General features: G+C 42.2%; 1 protein-coding gene across 6 annotated transcripts in view; it reads right to left on the bottom strand.

The window, feature by feature from the left end:
- FLT1 (fms related receptor tyrosine kinase 1) overlaps nucleotides 1-25,555 on the bottom strand; it is a 182,002-nt gene that overhangs the window by 70,106 nt on the left and 86,341 nt on the right. For 5 of the 6 annotated variants that reach the window (XM_039254971.1, XM_039254951.1, XM_039254960.1 and 2 more), the window contains exons 13-16: nucleotides 24,406-24,520; nucleotides 16,030-16,138; nucleotides 9,681-9,989; nucleotides 4,853-4,999 (exon numbers count right to left, since the gene is read on the bottom strand). In XM_039254971.1, the coding sequence (XP_039110902.1) occupies nucleotides 4,853-4,999; nucleotides 9,681-9,989; nucleotides 16,030-16,138; nucleotides 24,406-24,520 (680 nt within the window). Of the gene's footprint in view, nucleotides 1-4,852; nucleotides 5,000-5,612; nucleotides 8,998-9,680; nucleotides 9,990-16,029; nucleotides 16,139-24,405; nucleotides 24,521-25,555 lie in introns of those variants that run through there. The other variant, XM_039254987.1, reaches the window with a different exon arrangement.

Genomic DNA, 25,555 nt, shown 5'->3' with positions numbered 1-25,555 from the left:
TTATGGCCACTGGTCCTGAGCACGAGCTCTCACGTGTGCCCTGCTTCCTCTCCCATATTTTCTTTGGACGAGAGTGCATTGTCATTTAACAAATGACAAGGAAGATGGGCCAGATCCTATCAATGACCCAAGGCCACTGAAACCCTCTCAGTACATAAATGTTTTTTTGAGTCGCCACATGTCGCAAGTCTTTAAAGGATGTGCAGTTTATTTTCTGGCTTTTAAATGTGAAATAGGGGTGCCTGGGAGCTCGGTTGAGCATCCGACTTCGGCTCAGGTCATCATTGCACAGTTCGTGGGTTCAAGCCCCCTGTCGGGCTTGAAATAATGTGAAATAATTAGCTTAACTGATTTCAAACCATTATCTATTAACCTTTAATTACATATTTTATATTTGTAAATGCTGTAGTTATATATTGCATTACATATATTTAATTGTATATTTTCATTTCTTTTTTAATGTTTGTTTTTGAGAGAGAGACAGAGTGCAAGGAGGGGAAGAGGCAGAGAGAGAGGGAGATACAGAATCCGAAGCAGGCTCCAGGCTCCAAGCTGTCAGCACAAAACCTGACATGGGGCTCAAACCACGAACCGTGAGACCAGGACCTGAGCTGAAGTTGGATACTTAAGCGACTGAGCCACACAGATCCCCCTTAATTATGTACTTTATGTTTGTAAATATATATATTTATATATATATATAATTATATAATTATATATTTTGTTATTAAATAAATTCTAAATAATATTATTTATTCTCAGTATAGCTTTCCAAAGGTTTAGTATAACGTGAATTAGTTTTCAGTCTTCTCTGAGCCGTGATCTTCATGTTTTTTCCAGTTTCGCTTTGGAATAAACAGTGAGTCAAGACATTTCAGTTACCTGTAATCTTTACCTACAGGTTTGTATAAAAAAAACAGAAAGAAAAGAAAAGAAAGAACCACAGAAGAATTGGTATTTTTGAAGATGCCTGCATCCACAAACACAAGGGTCATAGTCATGATGTCTACCGCATTGGCTGCTGAATTTGCTGCCTCAAATTGGAAATCTCATCTATGAAACTTTATAAATGCGATATGCATGAAGAGCTGATTCCAGAAAATTAAGAGATTCCTTTCCAACAGGCTATAGTAGTTTTAAGGAGTGAATAAAGAGAGAAAATGGAAGACTTAGTACATGTGATCTAAAAAAATGCCAATAGTAGCCTATTACAATGATATTTTTAAAGATTTTATATAAGAATTTATACAAGATTCCTTTTAGATACTCTTCTCTCTTGGCCCTCTGAAGATCAAAGAAAGCAAGGGGTAAGATAACTTTATTGGATTTAGAATTGTTTGACTTTTGAGCTGAGTTATTAATTAACTCTTCTGACACCTTCTAACAAATTCTGATAGCTCATTGGCCAATTCCTATATAACTGAGCTAGGTCAGAGGGTAGCATTTGCTCAGCCACAACTATGGGCCAGCTTAGTTATATTAATTGATTTAAACCTTACCACATCCCTGTGTGGTCAGTATTCTCCCAATTTTATCAATAAGGAAACAGAGGCTCAGAGAGGAAGGAGAAGTGAGTTGCCCCAATTCTCTAACCCACGATGGCAATGCTAGGGTGCAATCCCTCCCTCACACGTCATCATCTTTTTCCATTTGTAGTAACTGCCTTTGTAAACTCTGTTGCCTTGCCTGCCCTCCAGTCCCAGAATGCTCATGAGCTTTCAAAACTGGTTCAGCTCTAATTCTTTTTTTTTTTTAATTAATTAATTTATTTAGAGAGCGGAGGGGCAGAGAGAGGAGACAGAGAATCCCAAGCAGGCTCTACACTGTCAGGGCAGAGCATGATGCGGGGCTCGAACCCACAAACTATGAGATGATGACCTGAGCTGAAATCAAGAGTTGGATACTGGGCTTAACCAACTGAGCCACCCAGGTGCCCCAGTTCAACCCTAATTCTTTAACCCACATCCAAAGTATGAAAACTGAACTTCAGCCAAATTTACGTATTTCAAAGACACATCCAACAGCTTAGGTTGATATTTTCTACAATTGTTTTTGGTGATCAAGTTAGTTGGGGGAATACCTTAAGGCAGTTGGCCTGGTTTCTTTAGCATAGGACTTCTTGGGGTCTTTAATACACTAATGTGAACTCTGAATTTCTAAAGGGAGACTATTCCTGGCACTGTTTCCTGACATAAATACGTGTACTTACTCACGTATACATTCATCCTTCTGTTTCGGTAGAATGCCACAAGGGACTAGTTTTCTGTGTAACAATCTATCTTAATAGTGTGTCATTGGGATGCCTGGGTGGCTCAGTCGGCTAAGCGTCCGACTTCAGCTTGGGTCATGATCTCATGGTTTGTGAGTTCGAGCCCTGTGTCGGGCTCTGTGCTAATGGCTAGCTCAGAGCCTGGAGCCTGCTCCAGATTCTGTGTCTCCCTCTCTTTCTCTCTCTTCCCCTCCCCAACTTGTGCTCGGTCTCTCTGTGTCTCTTAAAAATATAAATGTTAAAAAAATTTTTTTAATAGTGTGTCGTTTTGGGAAACTCACTTTACCTCATTGGGTCTAAATTTTCTATTCTACAAATGGGAATAAAGATACTCCAAAGGGCCCTTTAGCTTTAAATATTCTATGATATAGTCTCCCCAACCACCCCTAAGTCCAGACATTTGTGCTACCAGGTGAACCTTGCTAAGGAAAGAATAAAGTTTTTTGAAAAATATTCATTCATTCATTCACTCATGAAATGTTTATCGATTGCCAAGCACCATGCCAGGTTCTGAAGATAAAAAGAGACAGAAGATGCAAGTAAGACGTAGGTGCACTGTCAGCCCTCAGGACGAATGGGACATGATGATAAACATGTTGTGAGAGGGCCTACACATGAACTGATGATACAGCAGAATAAGAGAGCAGCAGAAATCGATACAGATAATCCACAGATGGGCTGACAATCATGGAACAACTCCGTAAGAGAGAAGAGAAGCATTCATAAATAATAGACTCCTGGAGGACCTGCCCCATTTTTGCAGGAGTTGAGTAAGGCTTTCTGGAGGAAGCACACCTGACCTGGGTCTTAAAGGACAGGTAGGCATTAGATGAAAGGAAGGTACTCCAGGCAGCGGGGACATAAGAATGATAGAAGCAGAGGGAGTTGAAGCAGCATGAGTCCAGTGATCAACAAGAGCCTGGACATCGCTAGAATATAAGATTCAACAGGGGAAGGTGGGCATGGGGTTGGAGAAGTAGAGAGGGCCAGTTGTGGAGGCCTTCCTCTGTCAGATGCCTGACCTTGGTCTTAAACTAGGGAGCCAGTGAAGACTTGAAACAGGGAAGGGACGTGGTTAGAGCTGCCTCTTATCCAGCTATGTCGAAAATAGATGCAAAGAGAGAAAAAAGAGGCGGAGAGATCAGATAGGAGATGTTCTCTGGACCCAGGAAATGAGAATAGGAAAGCAGAGGGAAGGAAGGACTTGAGAAATAGGTCATCTTTCATAGGCATAGCCTGCTCAGCCTGCTGACAGACTGGAGAAGGACGAAGGGGCGGTCATCAGCTACTGGTGTGGATGATGAAGCGAATGACCTAGCGTGCTTATGGAGAAAAATGATGGGACGGGGTGAGTTGGGGACTGGCCTAGAGGAAGGCCTTTCTAAGATACGTTAAAACTGGAGATGTTCTACCACAACCCCTTTCTGAACATCAAACTCCAATGGAGATTATGTTCTGAGCAGAGGACTCACATTTAAGGACCATTCCACACTGCTAGTCATTTGATCTAGTTTGCTGGGATATTGTAAATAAATGGCAATTTGATTTTTCATTGAAATGGAATTATTAGTTAAAGATTATAAACAAGTTCATCTTGTTTAACCACAAAATTATGAGGCAGGCAACAGACACTGTTGATACTTACCAATTTAAGTCTGTTTTTAAATATATTTTTTATTGAAAGAAACTTAAGATGTGACCATTCATTTAGATTTTATAACCAGTTTTCAATTGTTTAAAATAGACTTCTTGCTACCAAATCTTTAAAATTGATATAGGTGAACTAAAAAGCTTATGGGGCGCCTGGGTGGCTCAGTCAGTTGAGCGTCGACTTCGGCTCAGGTCATGATCTCACGGTTCATGAGTTCCAGCCCCGCATCGGGCTCTGTGCTGACAGCTCAGAGCCTGGAGCCTGCTTCAGATTCTGTGTCTCCCTCTCTCTCTGCCCCTCCCCAGCTCACACACTGTCTCTATCTCTCAAAAATAAATAAAAATTTAAATAAAAAGCTTATAAAACTACTCTGAACTTCATATACACCAGGTGTTCAAAGCTCTGTCATACCTCAAGCCAAGGAACGAACTCCCCACTTTGTTGTTAAGTTGAACTGACCTGTTTTCTAAGGGGCTCTTACCACTTCTTTATGAATGCACCATTTAAAGCAGATTCCATATGGATCTTTCTACAGGGTTAGGAATAGGGTGTGCAAAAAAGAACTGGTTCTAATAGTCCTCATTAGAAGTTAATATAAGCGATGGGGCACCTGGGTGGCTCAGTCGGTTGAGGGTCCCACTTCGGCTCAGGTCGTGATCTCACAGTTCATGGGTTCGAGCCCCGTGTCACACTCTGTGCCGACAGCTCAGAGCCTGGAGCCTGCTTGGGATTCTGTGTCTCCCTCTCGCTGGCCCTCCCCCACTCACGCCCTCTCTCTCTCAAAAATAAAATTAACGTTAAAAAAAATTAACATAAGTATGACCCAGAGCTCTATCGCCAAATGGTTCTAGATGTACAGAAAGGAAAAGAGAGGAGCTAAGGGAAGAAGAGAACAATGAGAAAGACGGAATTCAAGGAAGATAGTCTCTTACCGGGTTCTTGCTGTATTCTGTGGTTGTTTTTAAACCAGGTTATCTGAGGTTCAGGGATACCAGTAGCATGACAGTCTAACGTGGTAGAGCTGCTGATGGCCACGGTGTGATCACTGAGGTTTCTCAGGAGATGCGGTGATTCTTGATCTAGTGAACAAAGAAAGGGAACTGTTATTACTCGTTAGTTGTATTCTTTTGTGATAAATGCACATCAATACTTCACATATAGAGGGAAACAGCAAAACTCAACCGTAAGGTTTCATTCATATTTTGTTCCTCTTCTGTGGTTAACCTGCTGTGTCGTCTTTATTGAATTGCTAACAATCAATGGACATTTGTCAGAACGCAGAGTAAAATGAAGAATGGAACCCTGTATTTTTAGATCTCAGTATCAAGGGGTTTTGCCGGGCCAACTAGTCTTCTTCTTTTTGGGAGAGCAGCTTTACAAAAACCTGAGAATTGTGCAGACTGTTTGAGGAACTCAAAAAGGAAAAACATGGTTTTGGATATAGGCTCGTAATGAATTTTTACAGAAATCATAGTATTATCGTGGTGAGCTACTGAAATTTTGTAGGTACTTTTATAGATGTGTTTGTGAGGGCACACCCATGTTGCTCAGCTATCTGTGACTTAAGTTGTAAGGCAGCAGACCAAACAGGAGAATTTCATGAACTTTGAAAGCTTTATTGATGATTTCCTTCCTCCATCCCTTCCCCAGCGCAAGCAACCAAAGGATTAATTCAAGAGGCAGAGGCAAAGGTTTGTGGGTTTTGCACTATATAATAGTACAAGTATTGTATTTTATATTATTTTCTCTTAAAACATACAAATATGATACAATACAATTTATTTTAATAAAATGCCAACCAATATAGTACAACAACATGAATTTAATACATTAGGATGCAATACATTACAACATTAAAATCCTACATTGGAACAGCAGTACCCCAAGGCCCCAATGAGTACAGTGTCTCTATTTAACGAAGTAGTCAGTCAGTCCTGCTGATATGTATACATTCTAGTTAGGCGAGTGCTGCAGGGGTAGCTCAGGCTCCCAAGGTGAAAGAGTGAGGGCAACTCCTAACCCTCCCAAACCCTCCTCCTCTCCTCCCAACCTGGTTACAGATCCTGGAACAGAAACCAAAAGAGTCTGGGCGTCACTTACACATTCTGCGCCACTGGCTTCAATTAGTGTGAGCTTTCTCTGACCACTGTGCACTTCCTCATCTGAATGTACTAACACTGTGAAAGCAGCGTGGGAGGGAATACAGTGCTCTAAGAGGTGAGCCACTGCCGCGGCTTCGATTCCACGTCCCTGCAGGGTTCTGCCGAGTCCCCAAACCTTTCTCTTTTTTATTCCTGTGGGGAAACTCTCAGGATTAGCATTCATTGAAGCCACTGGGAAATCTCAGGCTAGAAAGCAGATTAGCATGGAAGGTGATCAGCATGTTGACACAGTATTAACGTGGCAGGGTTACTATGTCTTAGGAGGAACGGTGTCCTCATTAAATTTTGATTTCCATAGCTTATCGCTGGTCTCTCCTCACTTTTTACACCACGAAATCTGAAGGCGAAAGAGAGGGTTGAGCGGAGAGCCCTGACATAGAAACCCTTCCAGCGTAGAGTGGAATGAATGACCGCGTGGGCCCTCTCCCCTTCTGTCAGTGTATCTTTCCTGCTGTATCCTGCACCCCACCCCCACCCCTAGGCAGAACCGTTTCCACATTTCTGTGTCGGCATTCTGTGCCATCTGTCATGTGGTTTTCCCCCCAAGAAAATGCAGCCAGGGATCAACATCTTCCACTCTGATAACGCGTACATGCTTGATGGTTACAGTTTTGACATATTTTTTTTTTTAACACAGTAAAGACTCTAAACAGATCAGTGGAACATGACCAGATAACGAAGAACAGTGTCATATTACTATTTAGCGTCGAGTACAGTGGCAAGTCAAATGTGACAGATCTCATTTGGAACTCAGACACAGTTCACGGAGTTACACCTTTAAAAGCTCCCCCGACCATATTTACTATTTCCCATGCACTAAGTAGGATAAAATAATCTATCATTGTCCACAGGCGTTATTATAAAAAGGGAAGTCTGAACACAGGGCCTCCGAACCCCCAAATTATTATCAGAGCTACAAGCTAGACACCAATATGGACAGGACTTGGCTTCCCTGACAGGTGTACTGGGAAACGGTGACATGAGAATTCCCAAAAGCCCTATCTGCACTGGACAAACTTCAGACAAGAGAGAGGCAGCCAAAAGGCTGCAGAATGAACATAGGATTCCTCATTAAATACAAAGTTCATATCAACATATTTTTCTTTGTACCCATTTCTGAAAAAAAATGCCCTCGAAAAGTCTCATTTTTGACTGGTTTCTTAAACGAGCAATCAGCCAGGGAAATCATTGTATCCATTTGCCCTTCATACTTAGTATATAGAATAGAGTCTGTTCTGACATGGTAAGTAAGAAGGGTACACGGAACCCTTATTCTAAACCCGCAGTGATTGGATGGAAATGGGTAGCTGGTTTCCACAACCTAATAAAGTGGGTCTGACCCCTTCACACTGAGAAAATCGGAATTAACAGAATATTTCTGCTGGTTGGCAAGAGCCAGACCCCACCCAGCTCTTCTGTTAGCTTTCGGTGCTACGGTCCCAGAGACCTGCCAGGTTTCATAAAGGCACCGTTTTCTCTTCTCCACTTGGAACGGGGACTGAGGAACCAGCCTCACGTCCTCTGCTCCCACTCAATCATTCTCCAGATTAGGCTCTTTCTTTTCTTTCTCTTTTCCCCGTGATCCTCCCTTCCTCCACACCCAAAAGAGTGACTAATACGAAAGCACAACCCACCCAATTGGTCTTTCTTTTCGAAACTCTCTGGAAGGACGAATTCCACAGTGAACAATGAATTACTCTACGGAATTCTTAAGATCATCTCCCGCAAACACCCTGCCCCGCCCCTCCCCTCCCTGCAAAAAACTGCAACTGCGATTTCAAGGGGAAGGAAGTGATCGATTCCTCAGGTCTGCTTTACCGTCTTTTTTCACAAGCGATTCCTTAGCCATTTTATTTGCTTTTTCAGCTTTAGTCCAAACCGAGTCCCTGCGATCTGTGGCATTGAGGCACTGTTTCCTGAAGGAACACGCTGACTTATAATGAACAAAGACGCCAGGCGAAAAGAGCCATAGGTAAAATTTCAAGATACAATTGATTATTCTTTCCTCTGGGCTGACCACTTCCAGGTTCCTAATTGTTTTCGGAGCATTTGGGGCTCCTTGAAAATGGCATTCTGGGGAAATGCTATTGTTTACTCATTCGCATTTGACAAAAGCAATTCCCACGTGAAAGACAAGTTTAGCCGTGGGACAGAGTCTGTTACCTAAAGGAGGAAACAGTCTGGTGAGTTCCCAAGCCTGAGAAGTTGTCATCATGTCACCTTCAACTGAGCTGCCTGGCCACTGGGTTCTCAGCCCCGGCTGTTTCGGTCCCTGGAGGTTGTTTTCCAATAGTCCGTGCAAGTCACATATAATGATCAATCATAAGTGAAAAAAACAACAGAACAATGCATATTAAGTTGGTGAAAAAGTCACTTTCCCCTCAAATGCAAGCTTCCAAAAAGAGATTGTAATCTCTCCTGATTTTAACACGGTGTGTATTTTTAAACGGCTCGGGATTCTGCTCCTGTGGTTTTGCCGTTTCTTACTCCCCATAAAAATCCTATTACCATCTGCATATGGGAAAAGTCGACTCTTTTTGATGGGCACCTTTAGAAGAATGCATTCAACTTTCGGTCCCAATAGCCTCGATTTCTTGATAAACAGATCGTAGTTTGTCTCTGAATGCCATCAGTTAAATAGAAGGGAGTTCTTGAAAAGAATAACCAGGGGACAAATACATGTAAATGAAGGCAGGATCCACTTTTTTTTTTTTTTTTCCAGAGGCCGTTGGTAGCTACATAGTCCACACCGAGGCCCTGTGCTGATTGGTGTCCTGGTTACCTGGATTACGAGTGGGCTGGACGTGGATGGGCATTCTTAATTCATACTGCGATAAAGCTTTAATACCTCTGAATGACACCACCATCTTGCGCTCCTGGGGCCCATTTTAGAACGCCGGTTTAAGATTAATGTGCTTAATGTAAAAAAAAAAAAAAAAAAAAAAGCGTTTTCAAATAAATAAGCATTATAACTTGCTATGCAGGTGCTATTTACAAATCAAGAGCAGAGGAAATAGTACAAAATAAAACCAGGGCAGAGGTCCGGTAAGAGTCTCAAAGTCAACTGCACTCGTTCTGAGCTGGAAGATTAACTCATTCACGTCCATCTTTGGCAGACGCCAGCACACGCGTTTAAATTATTCAGTCTGCGGTAGCTTCGACACTTAAAAATACAGAGAGGCTGGCATCAGAGTGGGAGGAAAGGATCAGTCCCAGGTTCTTGTTTATCAGGCAGGAGAAGACAGCAAAGAGCAACAACAACAAAAAAACCCAGAATGCACGGCAGGGATCCTCCAAATCCAAACGCGCACCAAGTCGGCCCCAGCGAGCAGAGCCCCTCAGCCTGAGTGGGGAGCCCAGAGCTGGGACCTTGGGGGCTCAATATCACTCCTATCATCTCCAAACTCATTTTGGGAGGAGCATCTCCTCTGAGTCGGAACATTAGCAACAGTGACAACAAATCAAGATGATAGGAGACAACTGTTACTTTTTTAATGAGTCCTTTAATGTTTTACATTACTTTGTGTGGTACAATCATTCCTTGTGCTTTTAAATTTGGAGATCCGAGAGAAAACAGCCTTTTTGCTGCAGTGCTCACCTCTAATTGTAACTTCTTTCTTCTGAAGGATTTCTTCCCCTGTGTGTATGTTCCTGGCTCTGCAGGCGTAGGTGCCTGAATCCTCCAGGGAGACATTCTTGATGGTGAGATGGAGAGTGATAGAGTACTCTTTGGTGACGGCCGTTTTTTGCTTGCTGATGCTGTGGTGCATGGTTCGGTTTTTAACTGTCCGCAGCAAAATCCAAGTAATGTCTCTGTATAGGAACTTGTTAACTGTGCATGACAGTTTCAGGTCCTCTCCTTCCGTGGGCATTTTTTCCAAGTTAATGTGAAATCCGTTGGGCACGTCTATAAAATAAGGATAAAGAAGATCAGTTCACAGGAAAAACAAAACAAAAGCCCCAAAACAAGGTGTCTCATCCAGAGGCAGTCAGAGATCTTACGAACTGTTCCTTACACGAATTCTCTCGGCGTCAGCATTAAAAGGATGAGTATGTATCTCTTCCTATCGGGGAACCGATCCAACACAGGTAGGAAGGACGTAAGTTTGCCTTCCATCAGAAGCGAGGCAGAAAACGCAAAGCAGGCTGATTGGGGTGGTATCTTTTCCTTGTTGGGGCTACTTGCTCCAAGCTGCCTCTCAAAGTGGAATCTGTCTTACAACTTGGAATGAGAATCGTGTTTCCCATTTCTTTAATTTGCGCAGAACTCCTACTGGTGAGTGGGTGTAACTGGGAAGTCATAAAAGAGCGATTTGTACTAAAAACCAAGGTAGGGGGCCCCTGGGTGGCTCAGTCAGTTAAGTGTCCGTCTGGAGCTCAGGTCACGGTCGCGTAGTTCACGAATTCGAGTCCCGCTATTTGCGCAGAGCCTGCTTCTAATCTTCTGTCTCCCTTTCTCTGCCCCTCCCCTGCACGCGGTCTTTCTCAAAAAATATATATTTAAAATCATTCCTCTCTCTCATGGTTTCTCTCTGTGCCTCTGTTTCTTTAAAAACAAACAAACACCAGAGAAACCAAGGGTCATTTCATGGATAAACTTATCCAAAGTAAGTGAGGAAGTCCCAGGAAGAGTCCAGCCATGCCGATCAGCACCACTTTAACCCTAGGCTTTTCCAGTGAAAAACCAACTGGTTTCCCCAGTTTTATACAACTGGATGGATGGAATCCATCCTGGTACTGTGCCATCACCTTGCCTGCCCTTGGCTGGCACGGTGGGCAGAGAAGAGCCGTGGCACATGCCACGTCCCCTTTCGGGGGCTGGTCCTACTTAGCCATAAAAGAACAAACTGCGGTCAACTACTCTGGAAGAGCTCTTGATGCTACAATGGGGGAGGAGGAGAGTAATCTTAAAAAATCAAGTTAATGCTCAGAAACATAGGACACATTTTCTGCGAGTGACTGTGGCACGAAAAGCCATTTTTCTCCTGTCAATTCCCAGCGAACCTTCACCTTCACCTCCAGCAACACCTCATCAGCCCCCCTCCTCTGCTTTCTTAACCTGGACCTTCACTTAGCTTATGCGCCCACAGCTCCCTAGTCTTTGGGCGCATTTCCCCAGAGGATTAAAAAAAAAAAATCATCGGTTACTGGCCCCGAACTGACCTGCTCTCAAAACCCTGCCATTGCTTGTTACTTACTGGCGTATCTGTATTTGAGCAAAGAATTTGGGCCAACATTTTACAAAGTACTTTGAAGATGAAAAGCATTATGTTCTGCTGTTATTATTATTATCCGTCGCACACAAAGCTATAAAGAAACCTTTAAACCTTAGGGGGACAATAGTCCAAAATTAGATATCATATCAACTCTTTCCTAAATCTGACTTTGCTTGTTTTTCTGATTTTTCTGGGCTTTGACTGTATTATAAAGTGTCACGTCTGAAGGAATGCCAAAGTATTCATTTGAAACCTGGGGGCAGGGGGTAACAGCAGCTTATGAAGCTGTCAGTGGCTAGAGAGGAGACCAGCAGAGGTTTTCCTGCTTTTAAAATGAAAAGCTAAGAATAAGCCAGAAGACGCAGGAGCAGCCGACAGTCATTTTCAACACAACAATAAGGTGTCAGAAATAGCCTCTCTACTTCAGCATCTTTTTCTGCTTGGGACGTTTTCCAAGCCCGAGGAGTAAAACATCAGCTGTCAACTTTTACACACATACCAGCAGCGTTTTGCACACTGGCTGTAGTCAAGTCATTTCTTCAAAGACCCCGCGCTTTCCATTTATGAGGTCCCGTCCTGGTGGTTAGAACCCAAGCGAGCCCAAGTAACACCATTGAGATCATGTAGAGTTTCTATTTACTTTAGTGATTTGAAACTTCCTGTGGAAATAGCTCACAGGTTTCCTGATGGAAGATTTTGTTTATCTTTGCCAAGCACCACCAGGAATCTCAAAATAAAATGCATTTAGTGACACTGGGAAATCAGGGAGATAAGGCAGCGCCGTTCCTGTTTCGCCCTCAGTAATTGCTAACACACCCATAGTCACGCCGAGTGCCAGCAAACGGCAAAAACACACACAGAGGAAAAGAAAAGAACCCACTGGGGTTTGAGGTCTGCTTCTCATATGGCGGACACGGCTAGTGAAGTCACTTCGGTTCATGTTACCAGACCGCCTCTTAGAAATGACTGTCTACTTCTAAGGCTACCTCCTCTGGCGTTTTCCTTCGATCCACAGAAGATGATAAATAAAATGTCCTAACACCAGTTAATGAATCCAGAGGGATTTTTCCTCTTAATTCATGTGATTTTTTTTTTTTAGACTGAGTACAAAAACAGACCCATGAAAGAATTGCCTTCTAACAAAGTGAAAGCAAGAGACCTTCCCACACTTGAGTATCTGCTGCAGATTTTAGTACAATCCTCACTGGCACCAACTAACACATATCACATCCATGGGACCCCATGAGACGTCATGGAGAAGCATCAATCCTTGCTCAGAAGAGATAACTGACTTAGGGTTAGGTGCAAGAGTAATCTATTTACACGGGTGCATATTAGGGGGTGGATGTTTTGACTTGGTTGGATCAAACATGTGAATTACGTTCATGAAACAGACAAGCATAGAAATTACCAAGTTGAGAGGTATAGTTTATCAGGTCCTAATAAAGAAGGCTTTCCTTCTAGTGAAGAACAGAAATAACATTCCCTAAGAAGTGAGTGGTTAACTGGAAAGTTTTGTTTGTTTCAAGTAGATACGAAGTGCAAGTGAATGGCGAAGTGGAGAGTAGAAGGGGTGGAGAATTCTAAAGGCCACGGCCAACTTGTTTTCATTAGTTTGGAAGGCAACTGGGCTAAGGTGTTATTATATTTTAAGGAACGGGCAACATGACTGAAATGAAGGTCAGTAAGGATCCAAGCCCGGATCTTCTGATTTAGAACAGTTGCATTTTAGATCTTTTAAAGCAGTGCCTGCACTAGGTCAAGTATAAACACCAAGCAAATATACATTTTTCAGAAAGTTGACGTGTAATGGGCAACATTCCTGAGTATTTAGCTCGATCTCTAGTGAGAATCAATCTTACGACAAAGATTAAGCGTTGTAATTTAAAAAAACAATAAATATAAGCAAATTATAATTACCAAAACCAGAACTTTTCAGGACTAGTAGAAAATAATTCAGAGCAATTATATTCAGTTTCAGTGTAAGATTAAAGCTCTTGAATTTCTAGAAGAAAACACTGTAAGCCTCAAGTATATATATCTGGCTTGAATTCTCATAGCTCCTTTCTGTGGACCAGCCTTGGGATCTAGAAAGGATTTCAGCCAACCCATGCTTATAAACTGTATAATGTGGTCGGAGGTAGGAGGGACTCTCTCTCTGCATTCAGTAGACATGCTGACCACAGACAGACAAGTGACAGTGCAAAGCTCAGTGGGATGGGCTAGATATTGGCATTTCAGTTGAGGCTGGTCATCAATTAATCATTTTGGGGGACTCTGAACAATAAGGAAATGAGCACAACATTCCCCTCCACTTTTGGTACCTCCTCTTCCAGTGCTGCCTTCAGATCCAGGCAAGAGGGGTCCCTGTCCTGGGCCTTTACTCAGCTCTGTGCTAGCTGTCCCCAGTACAAAGAGTCTGTGGGGTCCGGCAAGCATGCCACCCCAAGCCTGTGCCACCTCCACTTCCATGTCTTTTGGGGGTGTGTCTCCTTGGGATCCCAGAATTCCCTGTAAAGATGACCCCAAGTCTACTTCCAGACTGTCAAAGTCCCCCTGAGGTCAGACTGCTCAGAAGTGTGCATACTTCTAGGTTCCAGGGAAGACTGTGAGGGGTGTGGACAGTCCTTAGATGATGATACATGTGGGTACAGCAGGACAGAGCCAGGAGTAGAAAGAGAAGACGGGGGTCAATTCCTTCTGTACCCCCAGGCATTGTTACATTGTAGGTGGACCTGTGAGTAGTTCCTGAATGCTGTATCTGCATCTCACCTTTCAGGCCATCATGGAGGACTCTTTGTCCATGCGGAGCTTGTTTGCTTGACTTAGAACGTGATAATGGTTAGATGTGTAGTTTGTGGACCTCCATTGGTACTCCTGACTTGGCTCCAAAAATGTCAGGGCAAGTCTGCCCTCTTCTACCCGTTCAGATTCTAGGCTCTCCTCCCCCAGGACCCCCTCAGCCCTTCCTTCTCAGATGCTCAGAGCGCCACTGGACCACACGGTCCCCACTGGCCACCTGTGGCTACTGAGCACTTCAAATGGGGCGAGCATGAGTGAAGAACTGAATTTTATTCCATTTCATTTCAATTCATTTAAATTTTAAAGACTGAAGCACAATAATGTTTTAAAGATACTGACTGCATGTCAAAATGATGGTATTGTGGATACGCTGGCTTACATAAAATTAATTTTACTTTTTGTGTTTTCAAAATGCGGTTTGACTAGAAGATTTTAAATTACGTGTGTGGCTTATATTTCTACCGGACAGCACTGGCTTCGCGTTGGTAAATGCATCTGCCACCTTGCTGCTATACATGCCTCTTGCTCTCAGGATACGACATTTCTTCTTTTTCTGTGGGTTAAAATGGTCTTCCTATGATGACAGGGCTTCACTGATATCTGTTGAAGTGCTCAGTACAGAGTTGAACGGTTCTATTTAATAGTTAGTGCTCGTTAAACTTGTATCAACTTCTTGAATGTTCAGCACAGGAATTGCTCAGTCTTTTATACTTTAAATCATACGTACAGTGACTATGGATTTGCATAGGACTTTGTTCCCAATCAAATATAAAGGACAGTACAAACCTTTGTTTCTAATGAGTCCAAATCATCCAACACTGATAAGAGAACCAGTGTGTGTGAAATGGCTACCTGAATCCTTCTTGATAAAGAATTTTTCCAACTTGGAGTGGGTGCAAAGATGATTTCCCTTCCATAAACTCAGCTGTAAGAGGACAGGGGCTGACCTGGTCTAAGAGTGGCTCTGCTGTGTTCCTCTTCACCTCTCTGAACCCCATTTCTTCACCTGGAAAGTGTGGGGGCTATAAGGCTGAAGAGCCTCTAAAGTCTCTTCCAGTTCTCACATTCTGTGAGAATCTACCTCAGGAGATCTCCCACGGCACAGCTTCTCTGAGGATTGGCTAACTTGCCGGAAGCCTCCCTGTGATCTGACATCCCATATGTCTCATGCAATCAGACCTACCCATTTCTTTCTAGAGAACTCTAGGCAGCTGCTGCAGCCTGCCCCATGCAGCGCGAAGTTTCCAGAAAGCTGGCAAACTGCCCGGGTTTCCTCAGAAAATTGGGGGAGTGTGGAGCCAGGCAATTGTTTTTATACTTTGAGCTACTTACTTCCTTCCTGTACCCATGAAGGGACATAGGGAGTGCCATTTGTGTCCCTTGGACCTTTTAAGATTTGCAGAGGCCATCATATTGAAGGCTAAAAATTTGTAAATGCTACCAAAAACCCTAGCACATTAATTACTGTCAACAAACTCAGTTCAGATTTCTACAGGAGAGCCTCAGTCCTCAAAAGCAGAAATTACTGAAGTTGGGAGACAATTCACTTTTTGATTAAAAGATTAAAAAAAGATGTCATCAAAGGTTTGGTTTCCTCGATTATTACTAAACAACTGCTATGTACCAGACTCTGCCAGGTATGGGAAAGAGTTCAAAAATGAATATGACAAGATCCTAAATTCACGACCCAATCTGGGAGGGAGATGTGCACACCCAGCTCTAAAACGGAACTCGGAGGAATGAGCTGTTAGGAGATCCAAAGATGTCAAATCCTATTCCTGAGAGCAAGGATGAAGATACTCAAAGTTTAACAATATTATGGACTTTTTAAAAACAAAAATCCCTCAAGCTACAAGTGCACTAAGAACCGCTTTGAAAGGACACCGAGGTCACCAGGCTATCTTTGTGAGTAGAGGATATGGGGCTTACCTGTGATATAAAAGCTTATGCTTCTTTCCACAGTCCCTACTTTATTAGAAGCCACACAACTGTAGATTCCAGAAATCCTAGAGTCCGCCACAACCAAGGTGCTAGCCGTCTGTAAAAGAAAGGAAAACTTTAGTGAGAGCAAAGAACTATTTGAACATCCCTAAGACTCTTCTAAGGGTTGAAATGATTCAGCTCTTCCATTCATTCAGCGAGGGTACTGTTGCACGCACGGAGGTTTACCAGAAGGCTCTTGCTCTCCCGAGTCCCAGCAAGAATGGAAAAATAACAGGAAAGCAGGTCCTCAGGAGACCGGGGGCTATGACATCCGACTCGTATAAGGGCTTCAGGCTTATTTATCTCGTGCTGCTGGCGTAACAATTACAGACCTAAGGCCGAGATGCGAGACTGCACGTCCTACTCTGTGAGGTGGTCAGTTTCACGTCAATGAGAGGAACAGGTGAGGCTGATGCCTTCCCTTTTGTTTGGATGACCTGAGATTATGGATGCCAATTGGTAACAGGGGGTTTCTTGGCTGTTTGCTTCTGCAATGGGCATGTTCAGTGAACAAGGATGGTGGGAAAAAGCCGGCTAAACCATTCCTTGTGGGTACTCGAAGAATGTAGCCTCCCAGCCCTGAAGGTGCTGAGGGAGAGGCTGGAGAGCTCACGGAAGTTGTCCTGAGTGTTTGCAAATTACTTAACTTCTCAGCCTGCCAATTCCCAATCTAGAAAATGAAGACAAGTGTTGTGAATACAACAACACTGCTTCGCTAGATTTCAGTGCTGCTATTTGACAAATGAACCCTGAAAGACATGCGGGAGCTTGAAGACACGATCTAAGCTTTACTGTCTCAAAGAGGAAATGCAACACAAATTTACACAGCTTACAGACTCACTTTGCAGTCTTTTAAAGATAGAGATTTTTAAAAAAATAGAGGTAAAAATTAGTAATATGGAACAGATGGTTGGTTTCAAAATTTAACCCAGCCCTGCAAAAAAGGCATGCATACTATATATACAAAAAAAAAAAATGAAAAAGCTAGTTTTTCATATTTACAATGACAAAAGAAACTTTATCCAGATATTTCTAAATTGTTGCAGCTCGTCTCCTAGAACACAAATAACCAGTCCCAGGCTTTGAAACTACAGAGGCTCTTTGCTGATGCCTCCAGATGAATGGGATGTCCTAGCTGACGTATAAGACCAAGTGACTTACAGGCTAAAGTAACACAGAGACTGAAATGTGACCCTAGGCGTTCTAAGATGATGAGCACAGATTCCTCAAAGGGTCCTAACATTTATCTGAGTTGCTAAGTAATGGGCTAAGCACTTTACTTATGTTCTCATATCCCAGCCAGTAAGTTAACATATTTCAGTCTTTAATCTATGGATCAAGAAGACAAAAATATACTCCTAGGTTGTTTTTTTTTTTTTAGCCAGCAAGCTTAGTGTTCCAAATTTTCTGTCATTTTCACTGTGGAATAGTGTACATGTTGTTTCCTCTTCTGTTTGTTGGGCCTATTTATTTACATCTACTCCTATATCCTGTGTGTTGTTGAAATTACTGGAAATGAAACCCGTCTGCAATATGTGGCGATTTTCATTCAACTTTGCAGACATTTATTGAGTGTTTATCAAGGCACTGAGCTGATGTTGTAGGGGAAACAGAGATGAATGTGACACAATCCCTATTCTTAATCTTGACTAGTCCTTGAAGGACTACTTTAAGGTGATAGAGAAGAATTTCCCTACTTGATGGTCAAATATATATTATTCTCTCTTCTGCAGAGAAAACACTCGTGGGCAGGCAAATAACCGGTAGAGAAGACCATGAAGGAGCCCAGGTGTCTTTTTCTCTATGTTAATTATTAATCGATATAAGAGGTGGCAAATAAAAGGAAATGGCTCTCCAGAATGTTTCTTTTTAATTATTGCACCCACCACTTAAAAGCCATGGAAGAAAATGGAAGTGGTTAGAAGAGAGGCCTGTGGGCAGCAATGTGAAAGGAAGTATTAGCTCGTGGCCACTAGGACAATTGAGACCATCAAATAAGTCTCTGACTTCTTTATTTGGTCTCTGGAAACTTGGGCTCAGATGCTTGAAAGCGGTATGCAGCAAGTTCAGACCCAAGGGACACCAGTGAAGGTCCCTCCCCCTTCCCCCTTCCCCCCAGCTGAAGCACTGCTTTTCTTATGATGTTAGCTCTCAAGTGTTTATCCTCCTGGGCCTCGGCACAATCCTATCTACATTCTTCGATTCATTGCTCAATAAATGAGTGAGAAACTCATTTCTGTTTGTGCCAAGAATGTTGATATTATGGACAGTGATTACCTGAATCTGAAAGTTCTATCTGCGTTTCTTTTAAAATTACTTTGAACTCAAAGCAAACGAACAAGGATACTAGTCAATTCTGATGTGCACATCTGCCAAAGTTAAGACTTGGGCAGGCAATCTGGGGATAATTCCAATGAACAGATGGATAATTGGGAAGCTTTGTATAATCAGAGAGTAAAATCGAGATACCTGGAAATGAAAGGAATCCAGGTCACATGATGAGCCACGGAGATACAATGTCTGAGTCTCTCTTTATTTTGCTTCAATGACCCCTCCCCAGACCAACACCTTACCCAGAGGTAAGTCTGCTCCAGAACTCACCTCTCCCAAGTTTCTATTAAAATTCAATGAGAAAATGACATTGATGGGGGTTTACATGATTTCTTTGTTTCTGGGTACATCTCTGTAGCTCTCTTGCTGCGTGCCAGCGTGTGGGGCATTATCTCATTTACTTTTCCCTAAAGCCCTGTGAAGTGGGTACATTACCCTTGATCACTACATGAAGCTGCTTCTTGCCTTAAAACTGTAAACTGAACAGCAGAGATCTATTGGTAGAGTTCTGTCTGCTCTTGGGATTGAATTTTTCTTTAGGAATACATCCTTAAATTGGCAGAGATGCATCACATAAACTGAAATCTTCCTAGGTACAAAAATACTAGTTTCTTTCTTAACATTTCACATAAGCTGCAAGCTGGTTTTCAACTGATACATTATTATAAGGTTTGAAAATAGGAAGGATGCATGAAAAAGTAATAAAGAAGGAAATTTAAAAATAAGATGAAATCACTATCCTACCATCAACTTTATTAACAATCATCTGATGTCTAGAGCACTTCTTTTTCCAGAGAATATATTTTTCAATTACAAAAACATATTTTCATGAAAAACAAAGACATTTGGTAACCGAAGTATAAACTTTATAGGGTCAGAAAAAGCTCAAGTGTAAATTGTGGGTGGGGGTGGGGTTTTTCCAGGCAGAAGTCCACTTCTCCTGGGACATTAAGTCTAAATGCAGAGTCTTCTGAGTGAAAGGGACAAATCCTTTCCCCAGTGCTCGTAACCAAATACTATTATTGTTTCAAAGGGGAGAAAAATGAAAATGGCCTAACAGCTGGAACACCAAATATTAACCTAATACTTTGAAAGAGAAGGTGCCAAGAATTTGAGTTGTTACATGTGTTTGAAATTATAATCATTTCTAAGGTGCACCAAAAGAAATTCTCAAAGATGTCTGCTTGCCTTTGTTCCAGAATTAGTTTTCCTTTGCCATATATATATATATATATATATATATATATATATATATATATTTAGCTTTGAATCTACACTTTGAGGGTGCCTTTACTTGCCCTGCCAGGACCTCAAGGATTTAGATAGTACCAAAAGACCTTTTTAAAGTCATTCTCTGGGTTCTTTTGAAGGACCCAAGAATGCTGATGAGATGTGTTGTCAGGCACTGTAAGGTGGGAAGTTATTCATACCCCTTCCTTCCTTCCTTCCCTCTTCCCAAGGATTAGTAACTCCCTGCTACAATGTGGTTTGAACCTCATGGAAGAGAATGGATGGGATGATGTGTAACTCAGCCTAATTTCCAGAACTCATTTTAAAAGATCTAAATATGGAACCGTGATTTTAATCTCGGGATGTTTCTAATATCGTTTCCTTTTAAGTGTGTCAAAGGGACATAAAAGTAGATATATAAAGGTCATGGAAGAATCTAAAATTAACCTTGGGTGGCACATTCAAGCCGAGTGATGGGAAAATAGAACGCGAGAATTCAAGAAAAAAAAAAACTCGAGGAATGTGGGAAATGAGACAAAAACTGTAATTCTGTGATTAGGTTTAATGCCTCTGTCACAGATGGGTCCCATATGATAAATTTCTCAAGGTAACCTCCGAACGATTTCAGTGGAAACGTCACTAAAACGTTAAAACTGTCGCAATTCTCCAGCCTCAAAGAATTAGCCTTGTAGTATGTATTTCCTGACTTTTTTTTCTGACACGGGGCCCCTTCTACTTCCTACTCCATAGCTACAAACCTAACAGCATGACAGCCCCATTAAACAATACAAAAACTCCACATTTGCTATCAGCAACTCCAATTGATGACTCATTTTTCACAGATCTAGGCCAAAACTTGCCAATAAGGAAACTAAATTTGATTGTCCTCGGCAACCTTCTATGAGTTAAACAAAAAAAAAAGGGGGGGGGGGAGAAAAAAGGAAGTGCCTGGAATCCTACGGGTGCTCCAGCGCGCCCTCCATTCCCCTGATCTGGGTGGGGGGGTGTCACTGGGCAGGCTCGCTCTGTGACTGTAGGTAAAAGGGTCATTATAGTGTAAGCTGGGACTTTAATAGGCTTTCTAAACATGGACAGAAAAGAAAAGCAGTTTTGTGGACACAGCGCCCACTGCGTCTGGAGGTCTAGATTTAAAACCTCTGCAGAAGTACAAAATTACAAGACAATAAACTTGTTTCAAGCCACTTGGCAAAAATCGGGGAAGTTCCCATCTCACTCTGGTTCTGGGACTGATCTCGCTCTTTGCTTTCCGGGCTACCCTGTATGGGGTCAGGTTGCTACTGGTTCATGGTTCAGGCTAATCTGAAACCTCACCTCAGCGGTTTCCTTTTTCACTTTTTTTTCCTATTGTGTATTTTTGTGGCTAGGATGCCAAAACAGGGCTAGACGTTGCCGCTGAAGGTGGGCTCGTACATTCTTGTGTTAATATCCAGCAGTCAACAGTACATCTACCAGACGTGGTCAGGAGAAGGCAAAACGAGTTGACACAATCGATGGCGTCTCAGTTTTCTAGTATTTTGTGACAGCTACCTTGCTTTCTCCTCCACGGTGTGTCCTTTTTTAAAAAACGGAGTGCCAGCCCAGCTTTCAATTTTACAGAATTTCCTCTTTTCTAAGCATTTCGTTGAACTGCTCTTGTTAAGAGCTGTCCATCATGGGATGTTTTAAGCTACTGTTCATTTTATAGAGAACAAGAATTTTAACCACTGCTGTCATCATAGAAACACATCTTAAACCCTTGCCAAGTGGTTGTTCACATTTTCTTGCAAGCTGTCACCACTTTAAATTTCAGCAGCTGGTTGGTAGAGCCATGGCTCTTGGAATAGGAAGGCTTTGCTTTGAGTTTCTCATTTACCACAATTAACCTGTGGCTTTGAGTTCATTTCATCACCTGCGTTTTTCTTCTCTTTATTTTTATTTAAAAAATTTTTTAATGTTTATTTTTGGGAGAGACAGACAGCGTGAGTTGGGGAGGAGCAGAGAGAGAGGGAGACACAGAATCTGAAACAGGGTCCAGGCTCTGAGCTGTCAGCACAGAGCTGATCGTGGGGTTCGAACCCACAAACTGTGAGATCATGACCTGAGCTGAAGTCGGAGGCTTAACCGACTGAGCCAGCCAGGCGCCCCTCTTATCTTTAAAAACGAGGTAACCATTCTGGCCAATCAGAGTCTGAAACTGACATGAGCATATGTCAAAAGGTTTTACAGAATGAGGAATTCAGATGTTATTTGTCGCTACTGTTCAGTCCTACGTGTGTGGAAGGAAGCCATCTACTTTGTTGCCTTCAACTGCAAAAAACACAGCTGAAAACACAGATAACATGAGCATAATCACACTCCAGCAGACAGCATCCATACTAACGAATTACTCCAAATCAAGATATGCGCCTATAAATAGACATTTTGGTAATGGGTAGATAGGTTTTTCCCTTTTTAAGGCATCACTACCACTGTGCCTGCTACGAGGAGATTTTTAAGTGTATTTTTCCCCAGCGTCAACAGAAGGAAGTCACCAGGTCTGACGTCTACTGAGATGTGCCCAGTTCAGGAGGTGTCAGCTAATGCTGGGGCTCAGTGGCGGTCAGGGGAGCCGCGAACCAATGGTGTTTTTGCAAAAGGGGCGGCAAAGGCAACCCAATGTGCATTCCCTAAGTTCAAGGTCCCTCAGCTGTTATGCAAATCCACTGCATGCACATTTCTACCTGGACGGACACCTGGGGGCAAGGGGACCAGGCCCAACATGAAGCTCAGGAGATGTGCTACGAATAATAAAGTCCATTGTATCTGACCCACGAATGGCAGGTCTTCAACCACCAAACATAAAACTGTGTTAGGCTGAAAGTACCATAAAATCTCTGAGCCTTTAGAGTTCTTGACATCCTTTTGTAGAGGGGGAGTTGAATTTCCAAAATTGGTCAATGGGTACAAAGTTTCAGTTATGCTAGATCAGTCCTAGAAAGCCACCGTACAGCAGGGTAGTTCCAGTTAACCATGCTGTGATGTATATGGAAACATCTGCTAGGTGTTATCATTCATTCATTCATTCATTCATTCATGCATCCATTCATATGCAATGGGAAGAAACTCTTGGAGGCAAGAGATGAATTTATGGCATTGACTATGGTGATGGTTTCATGGCTGTGTATTTAAAATAGTGATTTATTGTGTATTTACACAATACTCTGCATTCACATCTGCATTCATACAGAATTAAGCAAAATTTTTTTTTCTTGTGATGAGCACTACTAACATCTCTTCTCTTAGCAACTTTCAAATATGCAATACGGTATTATTAACCATAGTCACCATGTTGTACACTACATCCTCAGGACTTAGTTATTTTATAACTGAACTTTGTACCTCTGATCACCTTCACCTATTTTTCATACCCCTCACCCCACCACCAATCCGTTCTCTGTACCTATGAGCTTGGTGTTTTCAGATTCCACATGCAAGTGAGATCAGACAGTATTTGTCTTTTTCTGCCTGACTTCTTTCACCTTGCCTAATGCCCTCCAAGTCCATCAATGTCACAAATGGGAAGATTTCATCCTTTCTTGTGGCTCAGTAGTATTCCACATGTATATACATACCACATATCCTTCATTCTTTCATTGATGGACACTTAAGTTGCTTCCATATCTTGGCTACTATAAATAATGCTGCTATGAACACGAGGGTGCACATACCTTTGAGTTAGTGGTTTTGTTTTCTTTGAATATATACCCAGAGGTGAAACTGCTGGATGATGTGGTAGTTCTATATGTACTTTTTTGGGGGTACCACCAAAAACCTCCACGTTTTCCATAGTAGCGGTATAAATTTACAATTCCCTGTCAGTGCACAAAGGCTCCCTTCTCTCCCCGTCCTCACCAATACTTATTATTTCTTGTCTTTTTGATAACGGCTATTCTGACAGGCGTCAGGCGATAGCTCACTGTGGTTTTAATTGGTATTTCTTAGGTCAGGGAATCCTAATATACTGCATGTGTTTGCATACCCTGACTTAGGATACCTGACTTGCAAAGGCAGAGAGGCAAATGACATATTTTGTGAAAAGGAAACATTCCATTTTAGCCTTAAGTCTTATACTAGCTTTTGCTTATAGACACCCTACTTACTGGGTATCAGAGATTCTCAGTCCTGGGTACATGCTAGAATCTCCCAGGGAATTTTTATGAACTCCAGGCTCTACTCCGGAGATTCATATGTAATAATGATTAGCAGAGTATTCTAATACTCAGCCCAGGCTGACAGCCATTGATATTTGAGAGGCAGCTCCATTGGGACCCGGTACTCATTCCTTTCGAACTGGTGGGCCGTCGGAGAACAGGATTCAAGAAGTCTCAGAGTATCTCTCCGTGAACACCTGTCTCAGATCTTGCCTTTCTTCTCTCTGAATTTTTCTCTGAGTATCTGAATGACTTCTAGCTATAGTCAACCCAGAACCAGGAGCTAATGTGTGTGTTTGGTTTTTTTTTTAAATGCTTTATTTATTTCTAGGAGAGAGAGAGACAGCGTGAGCAGGGGAGGGTCAGAGAGAGAGGGAGTCACAGACTGAAAGAGGCTCCAGGCTCTGAGCTGGCAGTCAGCACAGAGCCCGACGCAGGGCTCGAACCCACGAACCGCGAGATCATGACCTAAGCGAAAGTTGGACGCTTAACCGACTAAGCCACCCAGGCGCCCCAACTAATGTGTGTTTTTAAAATAAATATCTCAAATGCACATTTTTGCACACAATACCTTATTCTTTCCTTCTATCATTGCCGTGCGCTGAGTGATGCTCTCAATCCTGTTTCCTACGTTGCTGTCAGGGTGCAGAATCAGGGGCTCTTCATTATTGGAACAAAAGTCATACCTATTAAAAAAAAAAAAAAAAAAAGTAAGTCATCACTATGTCGCTACCCATGGTCCAGCCCAGGGTGACAGGTGAAATAAAAGTAATCCCTGGTTAAGTCCTGAGATAACAAGATAACAAAATACATTTTTTTCTTTCCCTTAGATTTTTTCCCCCATATTCATCCTCAGAACTTAAAAATAGAAAACACATCTTGCTTCATATGAAAGAAAACCACATCCGTGTATCTTTGTACATCCTCCCTGTTCTAAATGGTAAATACTAAGTAAAAATGCAAAAGTTAGGAAATTTAATATCTAGATTTTAATTAGTTCCTAGTAGAGGAAACATGCAAACACTGGGGGGAAAAAAAGAAGTTACGTTAATGAATGGAAACCTCGAGGAAATAACAGCATTTCACATCTATAAAAGGTTGGCTTTTAATCAGAATATTCCATTATACAGCTAATTTTTTCCAGGGCTAATTAAGTGTATATGGAAATACACAGCATGAAGCAGCTATTAAATTCAGTCTCTTTCTTTTCAAGTTTTGGGGTATCATGAGAAGCTCTTTAACTGCTTAGACCTCGAGTATTTAGTTATAAAACGATCTTTTCTGTTTCTAAAAGTCCATGAAATCTCTTATTAACCCAGCTAGCAGAGTACCCTTTTAAAGAGAGAAGTTAGTATCTTCTCTCAAACACACGTTATTATCAGCAAACTGTGGTTTTCCTATGGTTTACCACTCAAATTTTGGTGCAAATATTTATTTGCCATTTATCATGTTCTACACATCCCAGGTTCTACCTGAGTTAAAAAAAAAAAAATATCCCAACAGTGGAAAAGACGCTTCCATCTGCTGTGCCCTGGTCAGGGGTATCTTCACCGGCCTCACTGAGGGCTGGCTTTCCTCACCTCAGACCAACCCCTGAATGTTCTCGCCTTTAGTGGAAACTTTTCTGCTCCCAAAGCTCCAAAGATTGTGCTGAAGAAAGTCCAGGCTTCCTTGTCTGACGGTCACGACTGTCCACAGTCCACTCCCCACCTCGAATCTGT

This window comes from Hyaena hyaena, unplaced genomic scaffold (assembly GCF_003009895.1).
Source record: "Hyaena hyaena isolate Hyena2069 unplaced genomic scaffold, ASM300989v1 scaffold_11, whole genome shotgun sequence".
NCBI lineage: Eukaryota > Metazoa > Chordata > Mammalia > Carnivora > Hyaenidae > Hyaena > Hyaena hyaena.
The sequence above is the reverse complement of the archived record's forward strand: the minus strand, read 5'-3'. Positions and strand labels throughout refer to the sequence as shown.